At 45.2% G+C, this 27,701-nt stretch overlaps 1 protein-coding gene across 1 annotated transcript; it reads right to left on the bottom strand.

Moving 5' to 3' along the window:
• Nucleotides 1-5,549: 5,549 nt before the first annotated feature.
• LOC132775591 (Golgi-associated RAB2 interactor protein 1A-like) lies at nucleotides 5,550-26,799 on the bottom strand. The gene is made up of 6 exons (XM_067469424.1): nucleotides 25,892-26,799; nucleotides 25,510-25,682; nucleotides 24,015-24,258; nucleotides 17,117-17,205; nucleotides 16,299-16,357; nucleotides 5,550-7,253 (listed from the first exon to the last, which is right to left on the bottom strand). Exons 1-6 carry the CDS (start codon nucleotides 26,030-26,032, stop codon nucleotides 6,988-6,990), a joined length of 972 nt encoding a protein of 323 aa, XP_067325525.1. The 5' UTR covers nucleotides 26,033-26,799; the 3' UTR covers nucleotides 5,550-6,987.
• Between the last annotated feature and the right edge of the window lie 902 nt (nucleotides 26,800-27,701).

The following is a 27,701-nucleotide window of genomic DNA, read 5'->3' as shown; positions in this document are numbered from 1 at the left end:
TTAGTCTCAGCAAGGAAAGCTAATGTAGAGGACGTGTACAAGCTTCTCCTGTACAAAAGCTTCAACCCTTAAGACTTTCTGGGGGAGAACAGTCTTAAGAGCATCCAAAGATCTCCAAAGATTTCCAGGGAAACAGCTCTAAAACCTTGAGGAATTTCAGAGGGCAAACAGTTTGGAAGACCACAAAACTCCAGCTGGAGAATCTATTAGCCTTACTGGTAGGTCCACTCGGTGCTCGAGATGCAGATCGACCCGGTAGCGGAGCCCACATCAGTAAGGCTTAGATTACAGTCAGCCTGGGAGAAGTTAAAAAGGGATTTTCCTTAACGTAAAGAAACAGTTATTGAAGACAATTGCCTGTCCTTCGTGGACAAGATTAGGAAGCCACCAGTTGCACAAAAGCCTGGAAGTATTTGTTTAACTTCATTGAAGACAAGAGAAGTTTCTGTTTGATTGTTCATTAATAAAGGACTTTGTTATACTTCACGAGCCATCTAAAGACCATTTGTGGTGGAAGATCCCTGAGAGCTTCTCTTTGGGGGCCCCTGGCTTCCCACTGGGCAAAGGTTGCACGTCTCATTTTACAGGAAATTCTTTACAGGCCCAGCACACGACAGAACAAGGGGCCTCCAGAGGGCATGCAGCCCAACAATCAAAGCACTCCCGACAGATGGTCATCCAGATCTCTGGAGAAGGAGGCTCCATCTGGCTCAGAAGGGGCCTCCAAAGGCCACCAAGTCCAACCACATGAAGCCGTGCAGGGAAACCCATCCCAGGCCTTCTCAACGGATGGCTATCTACTAGTCTCTGTTTACAAAAGGAGATGCCACCAAATTTCGAGGCCGTCTATATTCTACTAGAATTGGAAGGGACCTCCAAAGGCCACCTAGTCCAATCTCATAGGCAGGAAGACACAACCCAAGCCTTCCTGACCGATAGCCACCTAAGCTCTACAACTTAAAGGCCTCAGGACAAGGTTGTGTGTCCCTCCTGTAAAATGTTTCCAAAGTCCTGACATTTCTAGCAGGAATACAAATGCAGCAAACAGGATATTTCTAGCCATGCATGGCTTCCAGCGTCTTGCTCCCTGGAAAGTCCTGGGCCAAGTCTTTGTGATATCGAGCCTTTTTGAGTGGCTCTCCCGGAGGGGGAGATCCTAAAGGACCGCTAATGGGGTCCCTGAACCTCGGTGAGCAGCCAGCGAAAGCCAATCCAAACCACAAGAGTTTTAAAAATTAATCTCACCAGAGGCTGAAGAGGTATCCAGTGACCGAAGCGTTTATTGTGATTCAGCTGCAATCAGATGCGTTAAAGGAATAATTTCACCGTAAGCATACGGCACAGAGGTTTTCCAACATTTTTATACAGTCAGAACAAAGGAAAATCAGTTTGAAACTCCCGCCCGCCCTCCGTCAGCTGGCTTCGCCCTGATTGGCTGGCTCTGGAGCAGCTGGGAGGATGCTTGGCCGCATGTCCCGCCCCTCGACCAACCAGCGAGCGCTGCCGCCTCCAGGGGGCCAATCGGAGCCCTCCTAGCGCCTCCGAAGATGGTCCAATCAGCAGCCAGGAGGCGGGACTCAGTTTGACAGCTTAAGGGAGGCGGGACGCCCTGGAGGCGTCCGCCAGCTGATTGCTGAGCCTTTGTTTGTCAGCGGGGTGACAGACAGAAGAAACAAAAGAGCTTCCTGGTCAGTTGATGAGATCTGGAGGAAATATGAAAGGGGCTGATGATGGTATTTGGATCTCTAAACTCTGCAAACAGGGGAGCCCTGTAAACAAAGGAGCTGCACAAACACCGAAAATTGAGTAAATCATTCTTCTACCGGAGTTTCAGTTGACTTATCTCTCAGCCCATTGTCTGCTCTGAAAACGAGCTTCAAGATAAGATCAACCGCGGCCATGCAGATGCAAATATGGATTTACTTTTGAGGAAATGGGATTTTCCTCTTAGCAGTAACCTCAGGTCACATTCCCTTTTGAGGCAAAGTTCAGGGGGAGAAAGGTGGGGGAGAGGGTCAGGGCACATTTCATATGGTAGATTTCTACTATATATTTCATCATGCTTCATACTCTTCATATATTTCATAAATGAATCCCCATCCCCAACCCAGCAAAGTTTATTAAAAGGAAACAATAAAAATAATATTTCATTCCCTGTTGGAATCATAGTTTTCTTGGTGAGGATGTGAGCGGGCAGAGGCTGCTTGCTCTTCCAAACAAACCCGGTCCGAGGTTTGTGTCCAGAGACGTGGCAGGGAAACAGTCCAAGGCAAGAAGTCAATCAGTGAGGGCAAAAGAGTCCGAAAAAGGTTCCCCAACAATGAAATGTGGGGCAATGCCCTTTTGAAAACAGTATCTCTCTGTCGGGGCCCGGAACCCATGCTTGGCCCCCCTCTCCTGGGCTCCTTCGGGCAGCCTCCGGGGGCCCCAGGCTGCTGGAATCAATGGGGAGCGAGCACTGCCGTAGAGAAGCGGGGAATCCAGCCAGACTGACAATCAGCTGTCTCTCTGCAAGATAAAATACTCAAAACAAAACTAATTTTTTCCCCGGGTGGAGGAGCCCAAAACGAGGAAAAGGAGATGGCAGTTAGTCTTAGGATTAGTTGCAGAAGAATACAAAATTAGAACGGCAGCGATCCGCCATCTTAGGTGTTTTCGCTGATAGAGGGGTTTGAAATGGTGGTTTCCGTATCCGCGATCCAGCCGAACGCAGATTCGGGGTCCGGGGAGCGCCTGGAGGCGCCCCCCGCGGGCTCGTGGCTCTCCGGAGCCCAAAAGGAGGGTTTATTGCAAGGTTATTTGGTTTGAGTCAGGAAAGGCTACAAAAGTAGCAGGCAGAAAGGAAAAAGTTGCAAGTTTCAAGTACTTTATTGGGGGAAAGATACAAAGTAAAGGGAAGGGGAAGGCTAGTCGAAACTGTAGGCATTCCTGGTCTTTGAGCTAGCTGTTGGGGCGCATTCAATCTGTTGGCCCCAAAAACTTGGTCCAGGAACTGCGGAACTCTCTGCTGCAGCTCACACTAATGTAAAGGTGGGACTCCCCGCTGCGCTCGGGCTCATTTGTATCAAGTGCATCTACATGGTAGAATTAATCCAGTTTGACAACACTTGCACTGGCTCAAGGCTCTGGAGCCATGGGAGTTGTAGTTTGCTGGGGGTGCCAGCTCTCTTTGACAGAGACGGCGAAAGACCTTGTCAAACTACAACTCCTGGAATGCCACAGAAGTGAAAGAGATGGCCATTTGGCAATGTAATCCAATGTTTGGAGCCAGAAAGCAATGCATCCCCACCTTCCCCAAATATTTGCTCTGTCAATCTATATCATAGCAGTTTGCCATAGAGGTATCGCAGTGTGATCCCACATTAACTGCTGCAGGCCCATGTGAAGGGATCCTGGGATTTGTAGTTCTGTTCCTCCTTCTCTGCCAGAGTGCTATTGCGCCACGCCCCCCCCCCCCCCCCCCCGAATTAATCCAGACCTGTAGAATGATTACTAAAAGTCAGTATGGATCTCTCAAAAACAAATTGCTACTCTGAGTCGCCTTCGGGCTGATATGAGTGGGGTAGAAATAATGCAAATAAATAAATAAATAAATAAATAAATAAATCATGCCACTCATGTGATCTCTTTTTTGATAGATTTACAAGCTTGGTAGATCCTGGGAATGCTGTGGATGTAGTATATCTTGGTTTCAGGAAGGCCCTCCTTTGACAAAATCCCCCATGACCTTCTTTCAAGCAAACTGGGCAAAGCTACGCTTAGGTAGATCTGTAATTGGTTGAGCGACCAAATCCAATGGGTGCTTCTCCTCATCCTGGAAAGAAGTGACTATTTGGGGGTTCGGTCCTGGTCCCTGTTCAGGCTCTTAAATAAAGACTTGGGTGAAGGTTTAGAGGGCATGCTTTTCGAGTTTGCAGATGGGACCAAATTGGGAGGAAGAGGAAGTTGCATCTGTCAAGTAGGAAATTTAGGTACCACTTAGAATCATAGAATCAAAGAATCAAAGAGTTGGAAGAGACCTCATGGGCCATCCAGTCCAACCCCCTGCCAAGAAGCAGGAATATTGCATTCAAATCACCCCTGACAAATGGCCATCCAGCCTCTACTTAAAAGCCTCCAAAGAAGGAGCCTCCACCACACTCCAGGGCAGAGAGTTCCACTGCTGAACGGCTCTCACAGTCAGGAAGTTCTTCCTCATGTTCAGATGGAATCTCCTCTCTTGTAGTTTGAAGCCATTGTCCCATTGCGTCCTAGTCTCCAGGGAAGCAAAAAACAAGCTTGTTCCCTCCTCTCTGTGGCTTCCTCTCACATATTTATACATGGCTATCATATCCCCTCTCAGCCTTCTCTTCTTCAGGCTAAACATGCCCAGCTCCTTTAGCCGCTCCTCATAGGGCTTATGCAGGGAGGCTAATTTACGATGCCATAAAAATCGCCAGCAAGCCTGCAAAGAATGAGGAAGTACTTCATCAGTGTCACAAATGGACGGTGAAGCAACAGCTCCCCTGGTGGCCAGAATATCCTCATGAAAAAGCTGGAATGTTAAATAGCCTCTGTGTGTCTGTCTATATATGTTGTGTGTCTATGGCATTGAATGTTCCATGTATATGTACACTGTAATCCACCCTCAGTCCCCTGCGGAGTGAGAAGGGCGGAATATAAATACTGTAAATAAACTGTAAATAAATATGTAGAACTTGTCATTTATGTCACATGGGCATGACACAGCTTCCTTAGCCACTCCCATCACTTACTTAACCCTTCTGTGGATTTGAGTAATTCCCCATGTTGAGAAAAAAAGATGTATTTTTTACATACACACAGTAAAGCATGGAGTTGCCTTTTGAACGAATACAGCAATATCTGACTAACAGGATTCTCTAGAGATTCCTGGACCAGGTAAGGCTGAATCAGACACTGTCTGAATCACCGAGGGTCCCTTCGTGGTCGCCAAATTTGCTGATAGGGCTGGGCAACCACGGAAAAATTTGTTTCTACTCGATTCGTTTTTAGGGGGTTTTTGCGTTTCGATTTTTAAAAGAATTCCGAAATTTTCCTTTAAAAAATTTCGATATTTATGAAATTTCGTAAATTATGAATCCATTACGAATCGATTTCGAAACAATTACGAATCGATTCGTTAATGGCGGGCGCGATCGCGCAATACGCTAAAAAAACCTCCAAATGGGATGGGAAGCTTCCCTCTCCCTCTGTTGTTGACTGTTGGTGTGATAATTTTTTTTTTCACTGAGAAAACAAACAGCAACTCTAAAACTTGCACCAGACATGCGGAAATAATAACGAAACGATTTTGAATCAATTACGAATCGATTTCGAAACAATTACGAAACGAATTGAAAAAATTCATTTTGTTTTTTAGTTGCTCCTGAATGGTTCAATATCGCTTCGTTATCAAAAAAATAACGAATTAATAACGAATTACGAAATTAACGAACGAAATCACCCAGCCCTATTTGCTGAATGATTTTGGCTACTGCAAGAACTGCTGGTTCGGGGCCCAGTATGTCAACCTCCAAAGATTGAACTAGTTGAAGGAAAGGGACATGGCCTTTATTTATTCACTTTGCCCAAAGCAGATGCTCTTAAGAGTTGAAATGACCCAATGCAAACATACAGAAATATCTATAGGACTTTGAGATCTGAGTGCTGATTGGTCCATCCTGGGGCCAGCTAAGAGCCATACACTTAACCGTGGCACTTCGTATGTCCTTGCAGATTGGCTTGTGGACCTGGTAGGAGCTTTAATAAACTGTCATTGTTAAACAAGTGTGAATGTTGCAATTAGCAAGCTTGATTAGCATTGAATAGCCTTGCAGCTGCAAAGCCTGGCTGTTGTTGCCAGGATTCATCCTTTGTTTGGGAGGTGTTAACAGGCACTTGATTGTTGCCTGTCTGGAATTCGCCTGTTTCTGAGAGGAGTTCTTTGCTTCTTTGCTTCAAACAGACCAAAGTCCTTCCTCTCACCCGGAACATTATTCCACAGATATATATACACCCCAAGGTGCTTGTTTATAAAGCTATTCCCCTCCCAACCCTGCTCTATGCCTGCGAAACATGGACTGTCTACAGACGTCACATGCAACTCCTGGAACAATTCCATCAGCGCTGCCTCCGGAAAATCCTACAAATCTCTTGGGAAGACAGGCGGACAAATGTCAGCATGCTGAAAGAAGAAGCAAAGACCTCCAACACTGAAGCGATGCTCCTCCGCCATCAACTCCACTGTACTGGCCACGTTGTCCAGATGCCCGACCACAGTCTCCCAAAGCAGTTGCTCTACTCTGAACTCACGAATGGAAAACGGAATGTTGGTGGACAGGAAAAGAGATTGAAAGATGGGCTCAAAGTCAGCCTTAAAAAATATGGCATAGGCACCGAGAACTGGGAAGCCCTGGCCCTTGACCGCTCCAGCTGGAGGTCCACTGTGACCAGCAGTGCTGCAGAATTTGAAGAGGCATGAATGGAGGGTGAAAAAGGGAAACGTGCCAAGAGGAAGGCGCATCAAGCCAACCCCGACCGAGACCACCTCCCACCTGGAAACCAATGCCCTCACTGCAGGAGAAGATGCAGGTCAAGAATAGGGCTCCACAGCCACCTATGAACCCACCACCAGGACACCGAACTTGGAGGACCATCATCCTCAGACTACAAGGGATTGCTTAAGTAAGTAAGTAAGTATATACACCCCACTTGCCTCATTCCAACAAACCTCTGAGGATGCCTGTCATAGATGCACGTGAAATGTCAGGAGAGAATGCAGCTGGAACATGGCCAGTGAGCCCGAATAACTCGCAGCAAGCCAATGATTCCAGCCATGAAAGCCTTCAACAACACACCGCAGGTGTACATTTAACCAACTACAATAACAAACACGACAATTGACTACCTATTAAAAATACAAATTGTAAGCAAGCATAATGTGGGTGGGCGGGCGGGCAGGCACGTCATGCCCATCCTCGGCCAGGGCTAATGTCTCCTCCTCCTTCTGGTGGTGGTGGTGGTGGTCAAACTGCTGGGGCGGCGAAAGGGGGGCTGGGGCCACTCGGGGCTCTCCTGTGGCCAGACGCAGGAGCGCTGCCGGTCAGTCCAGGGCTGGTGGTGGAGGAGGCTACGCTCCGAGTGACCTCGGGGGGCCCGCTCCTCGCTGAAGCTCCTCCTGTGCAGGCGGCTCTGGGAAAGGTGGCCCTTGCACCGAGCGCACAACAGCGGAGGAGGCATGTCACAGAAGAGCACTGCAAGAGAGAGAGAGGAAGGGAGGGAGAGAAAGAAATATTAATTTGGAACAATTATCACAAAATATGATGTATGGTTTGAATGGACCTTTGGTGGAAAACAACATGTTTACATTACCAAAGACAATGGTTCTTTTATGTAAGGAAGCAATTACAAGGTTCCTTTCATTAAGAAGGAAGCAAACTAGGTTCCTTAAGAAGGAAAATCAATTATCACTTTAAGAAGGAAAGTCAACATCTGTCCAGGAACTGATGGGAGTCAGCATGTGAAAGAAATATTAATTTGGAACAATTATCACGAAATATGATGTATGGTTTGAATGGACTTTTGGTGGAAAACAACATGTTTACATTACCAAAGACAATGGTTCTTTTATGTAAGGAAGCGATTACAAGGTCTGTTACACATTAAGAAGGAAATAAACAATGCTCCTTAAGAAGGAAAATCAATTATCACTTAAAGAAGGAAAGTCAACATCTGTCCAGGAACTGATGGGAGTCAGCATGTGAAAGAAATATTAATTTGGAACAATTATCACGGAATATGATGTATGGTTTGAATGGACTTTTGGTGGAAAACAACATGTTTACTTTACCAAAGACAATGGTTCTTTTATGTAAGGAAGCGATTACAAGGTCTGTTACACATTAAGAAGGAAATAAACAATGCTCCTTAAGAAGGAAAATCAATTATCACTTAAAGAAGGAAAGTCAACATCTGTCCAGGAACTGATGGGAGTCAGCATGTGAAAGAAATATTAATTTGGAACAATTATCACGGAATATGATGTATGGTTTGAATGGACTTTTGGTGGAAAACAACATGTTTACATTACCAAAGACAATGGTTCTTTTATGTAAGGAAGCGATTACAAGGTCTGTTACACATTAAGAAGGAAATAAACAATGCTCCTTAAGAAGGAAAATCAATTATCACTTAAAGAAGGAAAGTCAACATCTGTCCAGGAACTGATGGGAGTCAGCATGTGAAAGAAATATTAATTTGGAACAATTATCACGGAATATGATGTATGGTTTGAATGGACTGTTGGTGGAAAACAACATGTTTACTTTACCAAAGACACTGGTTCTTTTATGTAAGGAAGCAATTACAAGGTTTGTTACATTAAGAAGGAAGCAAACAACCCTCTTAAGAAGGAAAATCAATTATCACTTAAAGTCAACATCTGTCCAGCAACTGATGGGAGTCAACATGTGAAAGAAATATTAATTTGAATAATTGTCATGAAATATAATGCATGGTTCAAATAGAATTGTATGGAAGATGTACAGTTGGGCCTGGAGATGCCGTCATAAGAAGTAAGGCCTAAAAAACTACTGAACTGATGCAACTGTAATTAAAAGTTGCTTAACAGCAGATATTAATGACCAGAGATAAATGATTAACTGTTGAACTCTTGGTGGGAAACAACATGTTTACATTACCAAAGATACTGGTTCTTTTAAGTAAGGAGGTGTTTACAAGATTCCTTACATTAAGAATGAAGCAAACAACCCTCCTTAAGAAGGAAAATCAATTATCACTTTAAGAAGGAATGTCAACATCTGTCCAGGAACTGATGGGAGTCAGCATGTGAAAGAAATATTAATTTGAACAATTGTCATGAAATATGATGCATGGTTCGAATGGAATTGTATGGAAGATGTATGGTTGGGGCCTGGAGATGCCATCCTAAGAAATAAGGCCTGCAAAACTACTGAACTAGTGCAACTGTAATTAAATGTTGCTGAACAGCAGACATTAATGACCAGAGACAAATGATTAATTGTTGAACTCTTGGTGGGAAACAACATGTTTACATTACCAAAGATACTAGTTATTTTAATTATGGAGGTGTTTACAAGGTTCCTTACATTAAGAATGAAGCAAACAAGGTTCCCTAAGAAGGAAAATCAATTATCACTTAAAGAAGGAAAGTCAACATCTGTCCAGGAACTGATGGGAGTCAATATGTTTTGTCTGGAAAAACACCTGTCAGTCATTTACAAAGACAATTGGAACATCAGCAAGAAATATTGCTATATAAGAGACCTTCTAATATTCCAAAAAGTGTGGCAGGCAGCTGGTCCGGTCACCCGCTATGCTCTGCTCCATGGGAAGGAGAGAGTTGAGTCCCCATGGGGGAGAAAGGCAGGATATAAATAAAGAGGGGTCCTCTCACTTCTGCAGGAGTCTACCGTGTACCATGCAGCTGTGGACAAGTCTCCAGAGGGACCACCAAACGCAGCAGCATTGCCCAAACACGCATCAAGGAACATGAAAGGCACTGCAGACTGCTTCAACCAGGAAGCAAACCTTGTTTGCTTCCTTCTTAATGTAAGGAACCTTGTAAACACCTCCGTAATTAAAAGAACCAGTATCTTTGGTAATGTAAACATGTTGTTTCCCACCAAGAGTTCAACAATTAATCAACCAGAGTTCAACCAGTCAGCCATAGCACAGCACCTGAGGAACCAACCTGAGAACACAGAAATGCTGGACCACTCTCACAACCACCATGTCTGGCTACACAGAGAAGCCACTGAAATCCACAAGAAGCACGTGGACAATCTCAACAGAAAGGAGGAAACCATGAAAATGAACACAATCTGGCTACCAGTATTAAAAAAACTCTAAAATTACAAGCACAACAACAGAGAGGAAACAAACAAGGAGATCTAATCACCTCTCAACAAAAGTTTGCTCCAGGCACTGTCAGCCATTATATGCTAATCAAGGTTGTCAGTTGAAACATTCTCACCTAGCTCCAGCAGACAAGAGTCCTTTGTCCCACCCTGGTCATTCCACAGATATATAAACCCACTTTCCTAGTTCCAACAGACCTCACTACTAGGGCTGGGCGGTTTTGTTTCGTTAATTTGTAATTCGTTAAAAAATCGTTATTTTTTTGTTAACGAAGCGATAACGAACCATTCTGGAGCAGCTTAAAAACGAAACGAATTTTTCAATTCGTTTCATAAATGCTTCGTATTTCGTTATGTATTCGTTTCGTTATTGGTTTGAGGTCGTTTCGTTATTATTTCCGTATGTCTGGGGCAAGTTTTATAGTTGTTTTTTGTTTAATTAGTGAAAAAAAAATATAATATCACACCAACAGTCAACAACAGAGGGAGAGGGAAGCTTCAGAAGTTCCCCCTGTCCCATTTGGAGGTTTTTTAGCGTATTGCGCAGTCGCGTCCGCCATTAACGAATCGATTCGTTATTGTTTCGTTATTGTTTTGTAATTTTTGTAAAATTTCGTAAATATCGAACTTTTTTTTAAAAAAATCGGAATTCTTTTAAATATCGAAACGCAAAAAACCCCAAAAAACGAATCGATTTTAGAAACAAATTTTTCCGTTGTTACCCAGGCCTACTCACTACCTCTGAGGATGCTTGCCATAGATGCAGGCTAAACGTCAGGAGAGAATGCCTCTAGACCATGGCCATATAACTCGAAAAAACCTACAATGACCTAGTGATTCCGGCCATGAAAGTCTTCGACAATAAATAAAGATTATTATTATTATTATAGGTGTATTTGCAGGGTGACAGATCTGCATGGAAAGCAGAAGTCTGGTTGTCTGCCTCCTTCTCAGATTGGAAGGAAATGAGTGCATTTAGGAAAAGTATTGTGTGTATTTGGGAGAGGGGCAGCTATGTGATGGAACTCAGTGTCTGGTCACTTGCTTCTTTCTCAGAGAAAGGGAAAGAATTGGAAAACGGCAGATTTATGGGGAAGCAACCTGGCCTAAGTGCAAGTGTTCTTCTCCAGGAGACGGAGGAAGAATGGGGATGTAGGCATGTGAAGGGCGAATGTGTATGTGTCGGGTGAATGCTGAGTAGAGCTGGAATCCCTTTGATTGTTTGTTAACCAATGCAGCTTAGATACACCAAATTGCAGCTTAGATACACCAATACACCAAACTGGGAGGGATAGCCAATACTCCAGAGGACAGGAGCAGGATTCAAAACGATCTTGACAGATTAGAGAGATGATGGGCCAAAACTAACAAAATGAAGTTCAACAGTGACAAATGCAAGATACTCCACTTAGGCAGGAAAAACGAAATGCAAAGAGACAGAATGGGGGACGATGCCTGGCTTGAGAGCAGTACGTGTGAAAAAGATCTTGGAGTCCTCGTGGGGAGGAAGGGGAACATGAGCCAGGAATGTGATGTGGCAGCAAAAAAAGCCAATGGGATTTTGGCCTGCATCAAGAGGAGTATAGTGTCTAGATCTAGGGAAGTCATGCTCCCCATGCTCTATTCCGCCATGGTTAGACCACATCTGGAATACTGTGTCCAATTCTGGGCACCACAATTCAAGAGAGATATTGACTCTAAGCTGGAATGTGTCCAGAGGAGGGCGACTCAAATGATCCAGGGTCTGGAGAACAAGCCCTATGAGGAGCGGCTTAAGGAGCTGGGCATGTTTAGCCTGAAGAAGAGAAGGCTGAGAGGAGATATGATAGCCATGTATCAATATGTGAGAGGAAGCCACAGGGAGGAGGAGGGAGCAAGCTTGTTTTCTGCTTCTCTGGAGACTAGGACACAATGGAGGAATGGCTTCAAACTACAAGAGAGGAGATTCCATCTGAACATTAGGAAGAACTTCCTGACTGTGAGAGCCGTTCAGCAGTGGAACTCTCTGCCCTGGAGGGAGTGTGGTGGGGGCTCCTTCTTTGGAAGCTTTTAAGCAGAGGCTGGATGGCCATCTGTCAGGGTTGATTTGAATGCAATATTCCTGCTTCTTGGCAGAATGGGGTTGGACTGGATGGCCCAGGAGGTCTCTTCCAACTCTAGGATTCTAGGATTCTATGATTCTATGATAATCTGTATGTCTACGTTCTTTCTCTGTGTAAAAGTTGCTCTCTCGCTGAAAATGCAATAAAAAGAACCTTTGTTTAAAAAGTATTCATGACAAATGGCATTGTGAGCAAGATATTATTTTCGGCGAGAGAGAGAGAGAGTGACACAATGGAGGATGAATGCACTTGGAAACAGGGGCGGCTCAACCATTACGCAAAGTAAGCCTTCGCGGTAGAGTTGATCTTGCCCAGGGGTGCTCTTGAGGCGCTCTTGGGGGAAAATAGACCTTGACATATGTGAGTTGTAGTTACTGGGATGTATAGTTCACCTACAATCAAAGAGCATTCTGAACTCCACCAATGATGGAATTGAAGACCACTTCCTAAAGATTGTTAAGGGAGTGGTCTGCAAACACTTAGAAACAAATGCGGTCATGGCTAAGAGTCAACATGGATTTATCCAAAACAAGTCATGCCAGACTCATCTGATCTCTTTCTTCGATAGAGCTACAAGCTGGGTAGATGCGGGGAATGATGCCGTGGATGGAGCGTGTCTGGATTTCAGGAAGACCTTCTTTGACAAGGTCCCTCAAGACCTTCTGGCAAGGACACTAATCCAATGTGGGCTAGGCAAAACTACGGTGAGGTGGATCTGGAATTGGTTAAGTGGACGAACACAGAGAGTGCTCACTAATGCTTCCTCTTCATCTTGGAAAGAAGTGACAAGTGGAGTGCCAGAAGCAGGGTTCCGTCCTGGGCCCGGTCCTGTTCAACATCTTTATTAATGACTTAGATGAAGGGTTAGAAGGCATGATCATCACGTTTGCAGACGACACCAAATTGGGAGGGATAGCCAATAGTCCAGAGGACAGGAGCAGGACTCAAAGGGATCTTGACAGATTAGAGAGATGATGGGCCAAAACTAACAAAATGAAGTTCAACAGGGACAAATGCAAGATACTCCACTTTGGCAGAAAAAACAAAATGCAAAGAGACAGAATGGGGGACGATGAGGACAGGCTCGAGAGCAGTACGTGTGAAAAAGATCTTGGAATCCTCGTGGACAACAAGTTAAACATGAGCCAGGAATGTGATGTGGCAGCAAAAAAAGCCAATGGGATGTTGGCCTGCATCAAGAGGAGCATAGTGTCTAGATCTAGGGAAGTCCTGCTCCCCATGCTCTATTCTGCTTTGGTTAGACCACTTTACCTGGAATATTGTGTCCAATTCTGGGCACCACAATTCAAGAGAGATATTGAGAACCTGGAATGTGTCCAGAGGAGGGCGACTCAAATGATCAAGGTTCTGGAGACCAAGCCCTATGAGGAGCGGCTTAAAGAGCTGCTGGGCATGTTTAGCCTGAAGAAGAGAAGGCTGAGAGGAGATATGATGAAGGCCATGGATAAATATGTGAGAGGAAGCCACAGGGAGGAGGAGGGAGCAAGCTTGTTTTCTGCTTCCTTGGAGACTAGGACGCAAGGGAACAATGGCTTCAAACTCCAAGAGAGGAGATTCCATCTGAACACGAGGAAGAACTTCCTGACTGTGAGAGCCGTTCAGCAGTGGAACTCTCTGCCCCGGAGGGAGTGTGGTGGAGGCTCCTTCCTTGGAAGCTTTTAAACAGAGGCTGGATGGCCATCTGTCAGGGGTGCTTTGAATGCAACATTCCTGCTTCTTGGCAGAATGGGGTTGGACTGGAGGATGGCCCAGGAGGACTCTTCCAACTCTTGGATTCTAGGATTCTATTTTGTCTGTTTGTTTGTTTGCTTTGTTCTGTTAGAAATGTAATATAATTTGACTGGTTGTCCTGACACGACAAATAAATAAATAAATACCTAGGGCCGCCTCTGCTTGGAACTGCCCTGGCTCAATGCTATTCGGACCTTGAGAGTTGTAGTTTGGCACTATTTCCGTGCTGTGGAATCGTGGGAATTGTGGTTTGCTGAGATTGTCAGCGTGGGTTAGCAATCAACAATCACAACAACCCTGCCAGGTAGGCGTGTAGATTTTTAAATCATTAATTATTTTAAAAGGAGGTTAAATTGAGATTTTCTTATTTCTTAACTTCTCCAGCAATGAAAACTTTGGCTCCCCTTAGTGGCGGGAAATGCACAGTCGCTTTCACGAGAGAAAAGCAGGATATTCTTAATAATTTCTCCTCATTACAATCAATTTTAAATTTTTCTTTAAAAAAATTGACAGTTAAAACAATCCAAAATCACCCCCCCCCTCCCTCTCTATCTCCACACTGGGAATTTACACCAGTTTGATCCCACTTTAACTCCAATGAGGCCATCCTGTAAAACCAGCATCTGGTTTGGGGTGCAGAATCACCCTTTTCCTCCATCCTTTATCATTACATGCTTTGTTGTGTTTTCATTATTTTAGCAGTTTTTAATGGGTTGTTGTAGGTTTTTCGGCCTCTGGGGAGGCTTGCCATAGATGCAGGCAAAACATCAGGAGAGAATGCTTCTAGAACATGGCCATAATACAGCCCAAAAAACCTACAACAACCTGGTGATTCCAGCCATTTTTTTTTGTCATGTCAGGGCAACCAGTCAATTATATTACATTTCTAACAGAACAAAGCAAACAAACAGACAGAATACAACATTTGTGAGTTTGGTAGTTGATTAAATGCCCTTTGACCAGTCTCTGGCCCCTTGGAGTGCCTCTGGTGTTGTCTCAAGAAGGTCCTCCATTGTGCATGTGGCAGGGCTCAGGTTGCATTGCAGCAGGTGGTCAGTGGTTTGCTCCTCTCCACACTCGCATGTCGTGGATTCCACTTTGTGGCCCCATTTCTGGGGGTTGGCTCTGCATCTCGTGGGGCCAGAGCGCAGTCTGTTCAGCGCCTTCCAAGTTGCCCCGTCTTTTGTGTGTCCAGGGGGGAGTCTCTCCTTTGGTATCAGTTCTGGGTTTGAGCCTGCCACTTTTGGACTCTCACTTGCTGGGGTGTTCCAGCGAGTGTCTCTGTAGATCTTAGAAAACTATGTCTTGATTTAAGTCGTTGACGTGCTGGCTGATACCCAAACAGGGGATGAGCTGGAGATGTCTCTGCCTTGGTCCTTTCACTATTGGCTGCTCCTTCCCAGCGGATGTCAGGTGGTGCAATACCGGCTACGCAGTGTAATTTCTCCATTGGTGTAGGGCGCAGGCACCCCGTGATAATGCGGCATGTCTCATTAAGAGCCACATCCACTGTTTTAGCGTGGTAAGATGTGTTCCACACTGGGCATGCGTACTCAGCAGCAGAGTAGCACAGCACAAGGGCAGATGTCTTCGCTGTGTCTGGTTGTGATCCCCAGGTTGTGCCAGTCAGCTTTCGTAGGATATTGTTTCTGGCACCCACTTTTTGCTTGATGTTCAGGCAGTGCTTCTTGTAGGTCAGAGCACGGTCCAGAGTGACTCCCAGGTATGTGGCTGTGCTGCAATGCTCCAGTGGGATTCCTTCCTTCCCAGGTAACAATCCTCAGAGCTCAGGATGCTTGTCTGTTCTTAAGGTCTGTGTTTTAGATGGATTAGGGATCAGCTGCTTTTCCCTGTAATAGGCAGTCAGAGCACCTAGAGCTTTGGAGAGCTTCTGTTCTACTATCTCAAAGCTCCCTGCTTGAGCGGTGATGGCACGATCATCAGCATAGATGAAGCTCTCTGTCCCTTCTGGCAGTGGCTGGTCATTTGTGTCGATGTTGAACATGGATGGAGCGAGCACGCTCCCCTGAGGCAGGCCGTTCTTCTGTTTCCGCCATCTGCTTCTCTGGCCCTTGAACTCAACAAAAAAGCTCCTGTTTTGTAGCAGGTTTCCTATGAGGCGGGTGAGGTGGTCGTCCTTGGTGATATTCTACATTTTTCTCAGGAGGAGGCAATGGTGGTTCACAGTCTCATAGGCTGCTGACAGGTCTATGAAGACAGCTCCTGTGATCTGCTGCTTTTCAAAGCCATCTTCTATGTGCTGGGTCAGGTTCAGCACTTGTGATGTGCAGCTTTTGCCTTTTCTGAAGCCAGCTTGCTGTGGGATCAGACAGGGGTCTATTTTTTCCATAATTCTATGCAAAATAAGTCTCTCCAGGACTTTGTAAAAATGCCACAACAGGGAGATTAGTCTATAGCCTTTTGGGTCATTGCGGTCTTTGCCTGGCTTCAAGATGGCGATGACTCTTACTTTCCTCCAGATTTTGGGGATCTGACAGGATGCAGTGCAGTTGGAACAATAACTAGTAGGGAGAAGCTGACTTACCTCTCAGGTCACTGGACAAAGCACGCATTGCCTCCTTCTCCTCCTTCAGGAAGGAAGCCCTGCAACATAAAAGGGGCACGAAATCAGGGCTAATTAGTAATTAATTGGGGCAAATTAATAGCAATCATGGGCCGTCTATGAGGGGAAAGGCCTCGCTTCAACAAGTCTGTATTTGGGTTAAACGAAGCAACACAAACAAGCACATACATAATGTTTTCAATTGGTTGGATTGAAGTTACATTTTGTGAAAATGTAATAAAAACTTTTTAAAATACAAAAAAGTAAGAAATAAAATGTTAAGACAAAATAAAAAAGATATAAAGAAAAAGGAAAAAAATTAAGGAAAAAAATAAAAACGAGAAGAAGGAAATATTAACAGAAAGTTAAGAAACGTATTTTGAGGAAAACAAAATATTAAGAAACCAAAATAGGAAAATAAGAAAATGTAAGAAAAATATTACAAACATATTGAGAAAAAACAAGAAAATACTAAAAAATAAATAAAATTAAAGAAAAAAATATTTTTTTGGAAAAATTAATAAAACATTAAGTAAAAATTAAGAAATTCTGAGAATAATTAAAGCCGCAAATGTTTGCACACAGAGAGCACACATGCATGTGTATAGGGAGCTGTGTTTGTGTATCCATCTGCATTTGCAACATTAGGTACTTCCAGTACAATGTCAGTTTTATGTATCTAAAGGTTCCCCTTGTGTCTTTTATTTTGGGTTCCCCCCCCCCCCACCTTGAATCATAGAATTAATAAGATCTTGATAGGGATGCAAAAGACTATGGAACCACAATCTCCTTCATATTACCTTCTCTGCATTTCCTTTTTCTTTGCCGTTTTCCCCGAAATCTGGGAGACGAGGCCCGACACCTTCTTGCTGACGCTCTTCACCAGTCCCTAAGAGAGGAAGCGGGGAGTCATGAGCACCCGAGACTTGGAAGGTATCAATGTATATATATATATTGTACAAGTTTAAAAGGTCCATGCTGCTAGCTGTGAAAGAGTTAAAATTGTGGAGCATTATGAAACATGTGTGGAACGGACAAGGACAATGTTGCAATGGACTAGGAGGCTGGACATTGAATTAATGAGCTGATAACAGAGGGGTTTCAATAGAGCATGGTGGATCTGTAATTGGTTAAGTGGACGAACACAGAGAGTGCTCACCAATGCTTCCTCTTCATCTTGGAAAGAAGTGACGAGTGGAGTGCCGCAGGGTTCCGTCCTGGGCCCGGTCCTGTTCAACATCTTTATTAACGACTTAGATGAAGGGCTAGAAGGCAGGATCATCAGGTTTGCAGACAACACCAAATTGGGAGGGAGAGCCAACAGTCCAGAGGACAGGAGCAGGATTCAAAGGGATCTTGACAGATTAGAGAGATGATGGGCCAAAACTCACACAATGAAGTTCAACAGGGACAAATGCAAGATACTCCACTTTGGCAGGAAAATGAAATGCAAAGAGACAGAATGGGGGACAAAGCCTGGCTTGAGAGCAGTACGTGTGAAAAAGATCTTGGAGTCCTCGTGGGGAGGAAGTTAAACATGAGCCAGGAATGTGATGTGGCGGCAAAAAAAGCCAATGGGATTTTGGCCTGCATCAAGAGGAGCCTAGTGTCTAGATCTAAGGAAGTCATGCTCCCCATGCTCTATTCCGCTCTGGTTAGACCACATCTGAAATATTGTGTCCAATTCTGGGCACCACAATTCAAGAGAGATATTGACAAGCTGGAATGTGTCCAGAGGAGGGCGACTCAAATGATCAAGGGTCTGGAGAACAAGCCCTATGAGGAGCGGCTTAGGGAACTGGGCATGTTTAGCCTGAAGAAGAGAAGGCTGAGAGGAGACATGATAACCATGTGTAAATATGTGAGAGGAAGCCACAGGGAGGAGGAGGGAGCAGATCAAGGGTCTGGAGAACAAGCCCTATGAGGAGCGGCTTAAGGAGCTGAGCATGTTTAGCCTGAAGAAGAGAAGGCTGAGAGGAGATATGATAGCCATGTGTAAATATGTGAGAGGAAGTCACAGGGAGGAGGAGGAGGGAGCAAGCTTCCTTTCTGCTTCCCTGGAGACTAGGATGCAAGGGAACAATGGCTTCAAACTACAAGAGAGGAGATTCCATCTGAACATGAGGAAGAACTTCCTGACTGTGAGAGCCGTTCAGCAGTGGAACTCTCTGCCCCAGAGGGAGTGTGGTGGAGGCTCCTTCTTTGGAGGCTTTTAAGCAGAGGCTGGATGGCCATCTGTCAGGGGTGATCGGAATGCAATATTCCTGCTTCTTGGCAGAATGGGGTTGGACTGGATGGCCCAGGAGGTCTCTTCCAACTCTTGGATTCTATGATTCTATGATTCTAGAGCAAACACCATTTTGTCCTTTCGCTTGGCTCTTCTCCCTTGCATCTAACTGCGCTAACGAGTAAGTGTGATTGCAATGAATGAAATGTAAATAAAGATAAGAGCCGCTACCGAAGTAGAAACAACTGTGTCTGAAGACAGTTAATTGGATGATAAGAAGCAAGTTGGCCAGCAAATTGCACTAATAGAAGGAACCCTTCCAAGGGCCACCCAGTCCATCCCTTGCTCCCAGGAAGGATGGAAGGCACAATGCGATCCCTCCCAACAGATAGCCACCCAGCCTCTACTGAGAAACCTTCAGGAAGGAGACTATTCCGCTGCCAAAGAGCACTTACTTGCAGGAAGCTCTTCCTAATGTTTATGCCGAAACTCTTTATTTTTTTACTGAAATTTGAATAAATTAGGTTTGGGGAAAACTGCTAGGTCCCAAAAGCATAGAATCATAGAATGTAGAGTTGGAAGAGACCTCGTGGGCCATCATCCAGTCCAACCCCATTCTGCCAAGAAGCAGGAATATTGCATTCAAATCACCCCTGACAGATGGCCACCCAGCCTCTGTTTAAAAGCTTCCAAAGAAGGAGCCTCCACCACACTCCCTCCGGGGCAGAGAGTTCCACTGCTGAACGGCTCTCCCAGTCAGGAAGTCCTTCCTCATGTTCAGGTGGAATCTCCTCTCTTGTAGTTTGAAGCCATTGTTCCATTGCGTCCTAGTCTCCAAGGAAGCAGAAAACAAGCTTGCTCCCTCCTCCTCCCTGTGGCTTCCTCTCACGTATTTATACCCATTCCCTAAATGCCCCAGTCCGCCCCAGTGAAGCCCAATGTTCAAACTGGATGCATAGAAAGATGCATTTGGAAGTACAGGTTGGGAATCCCTTGCCTGAATGCCAAAACCCCAAAATACGGTAAATTCTTAGTTAACCGGCACTGATGGGTTTGGGAGATGCCAGATAAGTGTACTTTTTGGTTGCTTGAGAGTAAGTATTCAAATCAGATCTAACGAATACTTTGATTAGAAGCGGATAAGAATTTATTATTATTAGTAGTAGTAGTATTACTAAGATGATGATGATGATGATACTCCATACTGTCCTATACCATCCGATAAACTCTGCCTTTACTTGATATTCATATTGAAATATCAATTAAAAGCAATTTTTATGTTGTCGAAGGCTTTCATGGCCGGAATCATTGGGTTGTTGTAGGTTTTTCTGGGTTATATGGCCATGTTCTAGAGGCATTCTCTCCTGACATTTCGCCTGCATCTTTGGCAAGCATCCTCAGAGGGAGTGAGGTCTGTTGGAACTAGGAAAGGGGGTTTATATATCTGTGGAATGACCAGGATGGGACAAAGGACTCTTGTCTGCTGGAGCTGGGGGTGAATGTTTCAACTGACCGCCTGGATTAGCATTTGATGGCTTGGCAGTGCCTGGGGGAATCTTTTGTTGAGAGGTGATTAGATGTGCCTGATTGTTTACTCTCTGTTGTTTTACTGTTGTAATTTTAGAGTTTTTTAAATACTGGTCGCCAGATTTTGTTCATTTTCATGGTTTCCTCCTTTTTGTTGAAATTATCCACATGCTTGTGTATTTCAATGGCTTCTCTGTGTAGTCTGACATGGTGGTTGTGAGAGTGGTCCAGCATTTCTGTGTTCTCAAATAATATTCTGTGCCCAGGTTGGTTCCTCAGGCACAACTAATCACCTCTCAACAAAAGATTCCCCCAGGCACTGCCAGACCATCAAATGCTAATTAAGGTGGTCAGTTGAAACATTCCCACCTAGCTCCATCAGACAAGAGTCCTTTGTCCCACCCTGGTCATTCCACAGATATATAAACCCATTTTCTTCCAACAGACCTCACTACCTCTGAGGATGCTTGCCAGATGCAGGCGAAATGTCAGGGAAAATGCCTCTAGAACATGGCCATATAACCCGGAAAAACCTACAACAACCCAGTGATTCCGGCCATGAAAACTTTCGACAACATAAACATTGTTTTTAATGGATATTTCAATATGAATATCAAGTCAATACCTCTGAGGATGCTTGCCATAGATGCAGGCGAAACGTCAGGAGAGAATGCCTCTAGAACATGGCCATATAACCCGGAAAAACCTACAACAACCCAATTTTATGTTGTTGTTGTTGTTGTTGCTATATATTGAATACTATACCATCCCATAAATTCTGCCATGACTTGACATTCATATAGAAATATCAATTAAATGCAAATTTAATAATAAAAAGAATCTCATACTATCTTATACCATCTCATAAACTCTGCCTTGATTTGATACTCATATCAAAATACAATCATTAAATTTAACTTAATGCAACAGAGTTTACTGTCTTATAAATTTACTTTGCGAATGCAGCATGCCATTTTAGTTCAATGGCTATTAAAATTGATTTTAATTTCTTTACGTATTATTATCTTTTTGTTCTTTTGGCCAGTAGCTTGAGAGTCCTGGTTATGATATAATAATGTCAAATCAGCCCATGGATCCCCAACAAGAGCAATAATAGTGGCATCAAGCTGCATTAGTTCTACAGTGTGGACGCTGTTCTGTCGCCGCTGGGCCTATAGCTAGTTGACTTTAGATATAGGATGTGTAACCTTTACCCAGCGGGAAGCCAGGAAAAGCCCTAGGAAAAGTTCTCAGAGGCTTCCTTTACAGAAGGAATCTTCAGATGGCTTCGACAAGGTCCCCCATGACCTTCTGGCAAGGAAACTAGTCCAATGTGGGCGAGGCAAAACTACGGTGAGGTGGATCTGTAATTGGTTAAGTGGACGAACACAGAGAGTGCTCACTAATGCTTCCTCTTCATCTTGGAAAGAAGTGACAAGTGGAGTGCCGCAGGGTTCTGTCCTGGGCCCAGTCCTGTTCAGGATCTTCATTAATGACTTAGATGAAGGGCTAGAAGGCAGGATCATCAAGTTTGCAGACGGGACCAAATGGGGAGGGAGAGCCAATAGTCCAGAGGACAGGAGCAGAATTCAAAACGATCTTGACAGATTAGAGAGATGATGGGCCAAACCTCACAAAATGAAGTTCAACAGTGACAAATGCAAGATACTCCACTTTGGCAGAAAAAATGAAATGCAAAGATACAGAATGGGGGACAATGCCTGGCTCGAGAGCAGTACGTGTGAAAAAGATCTTGGAGTCCTCGTGGACAACAAGTTAAACATGAGCCAGGAATGTGATGTGGCGGCAAAAAAGCCAATGGGATTTTGGCCTGCATCAAGAGGAGCAGAGTGTCTAGATCTAAGGAAGTAATGCTACCCCTCTATTCTGCTTTGGTTAGACCACATCTGGAATATTGTGTCCAATTCTGGGCACCACAATTCAAGAGAGATATTGACAAGCTGGAATGTGTCCAGAGGAGGGCGACTCAAATGATCAAGGGTCTGGAGAACAAGCCCTATGAGGAGCGGCTTAAGGAGCTGGGCATGTTTAGCCTGAAGAAGAGAAGGCTGAGAGGAGATATGATAGCCATGTATAAATATGTGAGAGGAAGCCACAGGGAGGAGGAGGGAGCAAGCTTGTTTTCTGCTTTCTTGGAGACTAGGACGCAGAACAATGGCTTCAAACTACAAGAGAGGAGATTCCATCTGAACATGAGGAAGAACTTCCTGACTGTGAGAGCCGTTCAGCAGTGGAACTCTCTGCCCCGGAGTTTGGTGGAGGCTCCTTCTTTGGAAGCTTTTAAGCAGAGGCTGGATGGCCATCTGTCAGGGGTGATTTGAATGCAATATCCCTGCTTCTTGGCAGAATGGGATTGGACTGGATGGCCCATGAGGTCTCTTCCAACTCTTTGATTCTATGATTCTATGAAAAGGTACAACAAAGTCTTTTATTAATGAATTCAACAGGAATTGTAAAGCTTTCTTGGTGAAGTATCAGTTCTCTCAGACTTGTCCACAGGGAACAGGCACTATCTTCAATAACTTTCTTCAAAGGAAAATTCCCGTTTTTAACTTCTCCCAAGGCTAACTAAAATCCAACCCTCCCTGGTGTGGGCTCCTCTGCCAGGCCGAACTGCTTCTCGAGCGCTGAAAGGACCTACCAGACAGGCGATGGATGTTCTTTAGAGTTGGCTGTCTTCCTGGAAACTCCCAAGGAAGGAATCCCTGGAGTTCTTAGGAGACCCTTAAAGCTGTGGGAATGCTTCCCTGGCGTTCTTTCCCTGGAGCTCTTAAAGGTTGAAGCCTTTGTACAGGGGAAGTAAACACATCCTATACATTGGCTAACCTTGCTGTGACTGACTGGAAAAGGCTCCCTTCCCTCCAAAGCCTAGAAAAGGGGTGGAATCAGGGAACCCAATGATAATTGACAGGTGGCTTGCCCTATGAATGCAGCCAAATGAAGCCACCTATCTGCAGAGTCCCTGAAACTTAGAACTATTGTTGTATCTCAGGCTAAGATTCACCTTGCTATCTCTGATAAACCAGCCAAAATTGTGAGGTAGAAAGTTTATTGTGAGGTTTTCAAACAAAGCAGTTCATCAGCAGTGGAAAGATCAGTAATACAGGGTAAAAATTCAATATAATCCCTTTGAGTCAAAGCAGGAGACTTGAAGCATAGAAGCAGAGTAAAAGTCCAGGAAATAGCATGAGGTAACGTGAAGCAGGCTTTCCCCAAGCCCCAGAGCCGAAGACAAGCAAGCCATTTCGCAACGTTGGAACTGACACAGAACCAGCTCCAAGGCAGTTTACTTATAGGTAAAACATCAAAACATTGAACATCCAACAGGCAGCTAACAAGCAGTTTTCCCACCAACGGATGAGCTCAAGACTTGGCCGCAATTCATAAACTCCGTCTCAACACCTGCTGGGCAGCCTGACCTTGATCCCCACCAACTGCCTTATCAGCTACATCCCGTTCCTGTGAGAACAGCGGCTTGTCTCTAGCTACAGATTGTGACTGAGAAAACTGAAAGCCCACACCTGCATCTGTACTCTCATTTCCATCATGCTCATCTGCACTCTCAGTCCCATCATGCTGTTGCTGTTGAACCACAACAACTATAAACAAACACTCAGTGCAAAGCACAAAATTGGAGCTCCTGGAAGAGCTGTTCCAGAACTGACGCACCTATGGAGTGGGGAGAGACGAAGCCCATATCGACAGCGTAGAATGAATGCAGTTCGGCACCACTTTTCGCATCTCTTGCTGGAAGCTTAACAAAGCTCAATGGCTCGACTGCTGGGGAAACTTCAGCCCTCCCTCCAGGTGTTTTGGACATCAACTCCAACAATTCCTAACACCTGGTAGGATGCTAAGAATGGTGGGAGTTGGAGTCCAAATACTAGAAGCTTCTGATCTGCTGCTTTACCCCGGAGATGTACCTCGTCGGAAGAGGAGCTGCTGCTGCTGCTGCTTCGGCTGCGTGGCCGCCTGGGCATGAGTCCATGGCGGATGGAGAGTCCGCGCTCCAGGATGTCGGCCAGCCGGGCCCAGAAGGCAAAGACCACGGCAGGGTGGTCCGGGTGCAGCTGCAGGAAGAAGTCGCTCCGGGAAACCATCTGCAGGCGCAGGATGCGCTGACGGGCATTCCGGACAGACAGCCGCAGGTAGCGCAAGGGAAGCATCCTAAGGAAGGAAGGAAAGAAGGAGAAGAAGAAAGAAACAAGAGAGAAAGGAAGGAAGGAAGGGGAACAAAGAAGAGAAGGGAGGGAGGAAAGGAAGGAAGGAGAAGCAGAAGAGAGGGAGTAAGGAAGGAAAGAAGGAAGAAATGAGCCAAGGAGGGAAGGAAGGAAAGAAGGAATTGAGCAAGGAAGGAAAGTGGAAGGAAGGAGAGGGAGGGAGGAGAGGAAGGAAATGAAGGATATAAGAAAGAAGGAAGAGGGAGGAAGGAAGGAAGGAAGGAAGGAAGGAAGGAAGGAAGGAAAGAAGGAAGGGAAGGAGAAGAGAAAAAAGGGATGGAGAAGAGAGAAGGAGGGAGGAGAGGGAGGAAAGGAAGGAAGGAGAAGCAGAAGGGAAGAAGGGAGGAAAGAAGAAAGGAAGAATTGAGAGAAGGAAAGAGGGAAAGAAGGAAAAAGAGAAGGGAGGGAGGAGAGTGGGGAAGGAGGAAAGGCAGGAAGGAGAAGCAGAAGGGAGGGATTAAGGAGGGAAAGAAGAAAAGAGAGAAGGAAGGAGGGATGAAAGGAAGGAATGAAAGAAAGAAAGAAAGAAAGAAAGAAAGAAGGAAGGAAGGAAGGAAGGAAGGAAGGAAAGAAAGAAGGAAGGAAGAAATTGAGCAGGGAAAGAAAGAGGAGGAAAGGAAGGGAGGGAGGGAGGAGAGGAAAGGAAGGAAGGAAGGAAGGAAAGAAGGAAAGAAGGAAGGAAGGAAGGAAGGAAGAAATTGAGCAAGGAAAGAAAGAGGAAGAAAGGAAGGGAGGGAGGGAGGGAGGGAGGGAGGAGAGGAAAGGAAGGAAGGAAGGAAGGAAGGAAGAAGGCAGGGAGTGATGGAGGAAGGAAGAAGACGGAGGAAGGAAGGAAAGAGAGGAAGGGAGGAGAGAATGAAGGAAGGAAGAAGAGGAGGGAGCGAGGAAGGAAAGAGGAAAGTGAATCCTGATCCTTATGTTGCTAGTTTTGGCCCATCAGCTCTCTCGTCTGTTGAGGTGGTTTTTGGGTCCTGATCCTGTCCTCTGGAGCATTTGCTCTCCTTCCTAATTTGGTCCCACCTGCAAACTTGACCAGCACACCCTCTCAGCCTTCATCCAAGTCACTAATAAAGATGTTGAGCAGCACTGGGCCCAGAACAGAACCCCCTTCATGGCACCCAAATAGTCCCGTCTTTCCAGGATGATGGGAAGCCCCATGGACTCCCCCTCGCTTGCATTGCCCCTCCCCCAGTCTTACCTGGTCAGTTCCAAGGTGGGCTGCCGGAGGTCCTCCCTTCTGCCGGGGGTCCGCCGGTGCTTGGCCATCACCAGGACATTGGGCAGCGGGAGGGAGGGGTCTGTGGAGGTCAGCCCCATGGTCACCACGGTGGGCAGGTTGGTGATGCTGACCCACCTCCCCTTCTTGGTCACCTGTGTGGACACAACAGGCTCCTTTCGCTCCATTTTGCAAAATGGCCACTGAGCACTGCGGCCAGTTCATGGCCTGGACCAAGCGGAGCCCTCTCTCCTTGCATTACCACCACAAACAGGGAGTGATGGCCAGCTTCCATTTCCACCTGGCCGCAGGGAATGGGCACGAATAGGTCCCCACCATCCATGCATACCTGTTGCTTCCTTACCTGGAGAAAGTTGCTCTCAAAGACGGCTGATTTGGGGAAAAGGTTGTAGACCGAGGAGTGGATCAAGCGGCACAGAGGGCCCTTCTCCAGGCCCAGCATCTCACCCACGTCGTAGATGCTGCTCAGGACCCCTTTCGCCATTGGCTTCTCCCCAGGATATATGAGACCACCAAGGGAGGCAAGCAGCCCACTTCTCTGGCTGGAGCCCCACAGGTGATGCTGCGGCACGCATCACAGAGACATCCCTGGGGGCAGGGGCCAGCTGCCAGGGCTGTGATGTCACACTCAGCTCAGCAGCTTCCTCAGGGAGGGGGCAAAGGTCATGAGAGCACTGGTGGACAACAAGTTGACCAGGAAAGATTCTGGAGCAGATCATGAAGGAGGCTGGGATCACTCAAAGTCAGCATGGATCTCTCAAAAACAAGTCCTGCCAGGCTCATCTGATCTCTTCAATAGAGTTACAAGCTTAGTAGACACAGGGAACGCTGTGGATGTAGTATATCTTGATTTCAGGAAGGCCTTCCTTTGACAAAGTCCCCCATGACCTTCTTACAAGCAAACTAGTCCAATGTGGGCTGGGCAAAGCTACAATTAGATGGATCTATAATTGGCTGAGTGTCATGTATCCTGTTCTGCAGTTGATGGTGGTTGGTGGTGGTAGGCCTAGCAGTTGGTGATGGAAGGGTTAATGCTAAGTTCTAAAGAGTTGAGTAATCTGTAAGACTTCATGGGTGAAAGCTAGGGCTGGGCGGTTTCTTTCGTTAATTCGTTAAAAATTCGTTATTTTTTTGTTAACAAAGCGATAACAAACCATTCTGGAGCAGCTTAAAAACAAAACGAATTTTTAAATTCATTTCGTAAATGCTTCGTATTTCGTTATGTATTCGTTTCGTTATTGGTTTGAGGTCGTTTTGTTATTATTTCCGCATGTCTGGGGCAAGTTTTATAGTTGTTTTTTGTTTAATTAGTGAAAAAAAATTATAATATCACACCAACAGTCAACAACAGAGGGAGAGGGAAGCTTCAGAAGTTCCCCCTGTCCCATTTGGAGGTTTTTTAGCGTATTGCGCGGTCGTGTCCGCCATTAACGAATCAATTCGTTATTGTTTTGTAATTTTTTTACCATTTACGAAATTTCGTAAATATCGAACTTTTTTTAAAAAAAATTTCGGAATTCTTTTAAATACCAAAACGCAAAAAACCCCAAAAAACGAATCGATTTTAGAAACAAATTTTTCCGCTGTTACCCAGGCCTAGTGAAAGCAATTAAGGGTGGAGGTGTGCAGGAGATGGGTTGCCGCTGGGTGTTTCTGGATATAAGGAGCTAGCCTTGGGACTGATCTTTGGGAGAAAAGTATTTGTTGCATTTTGGTGGTGGATGCTGCTGGTTTTTCCCCAGGTTTGTGGATTCTCAGTGTCCTGACCTGTCTCCTGAAGTCTTGGAATCCTGGAACCTTGAACCTTTGGACTGGCTTTTGACTATGGTAAAGACTCTTGATCCCTGGACTCTGTTTATTGAACTCTCAGCATTTGACCACTGGACTGGACCCTTTTGACTATGAAGTTATTTTTGCTATCAGTTTTTGTTTATTCTGTAGCTGCGTCTTTGTGTTTTATATTTTGGACTATATAAACAGCCAGCAAGTAAGTGCTGTTTTAAACTGTTTGATAAAACTGGGAGTGTTCTGGTACGGCTGTACCAGGAGCTCCTATTTTATTTGCTTTGTATTAAATGTTTGCTTGCAGTCTAAGGTTTTGGGGACTCTGCAGAAGGGTGGCTTCCTTTGGTTGCAGTCATAGGGCAAGTCAC

This window comes from Anolis sagrei, chromosome 5, assembly GCF_037176765.1.
Source record: "Anolis sagrei isolate rAnoSag1 chromosome 5, rAnoSag1.mat, whole genome shotgun sequence".
Lineage (NCBI taxonomy): Eukaryota > Metazoa > Chordata > Lepidosauria > Squamata > Dactyloidae > Anolis > Anolis sagrei.
This window is presented reverse-complemented; position numbering and strand designations above follow the sequence as displayed.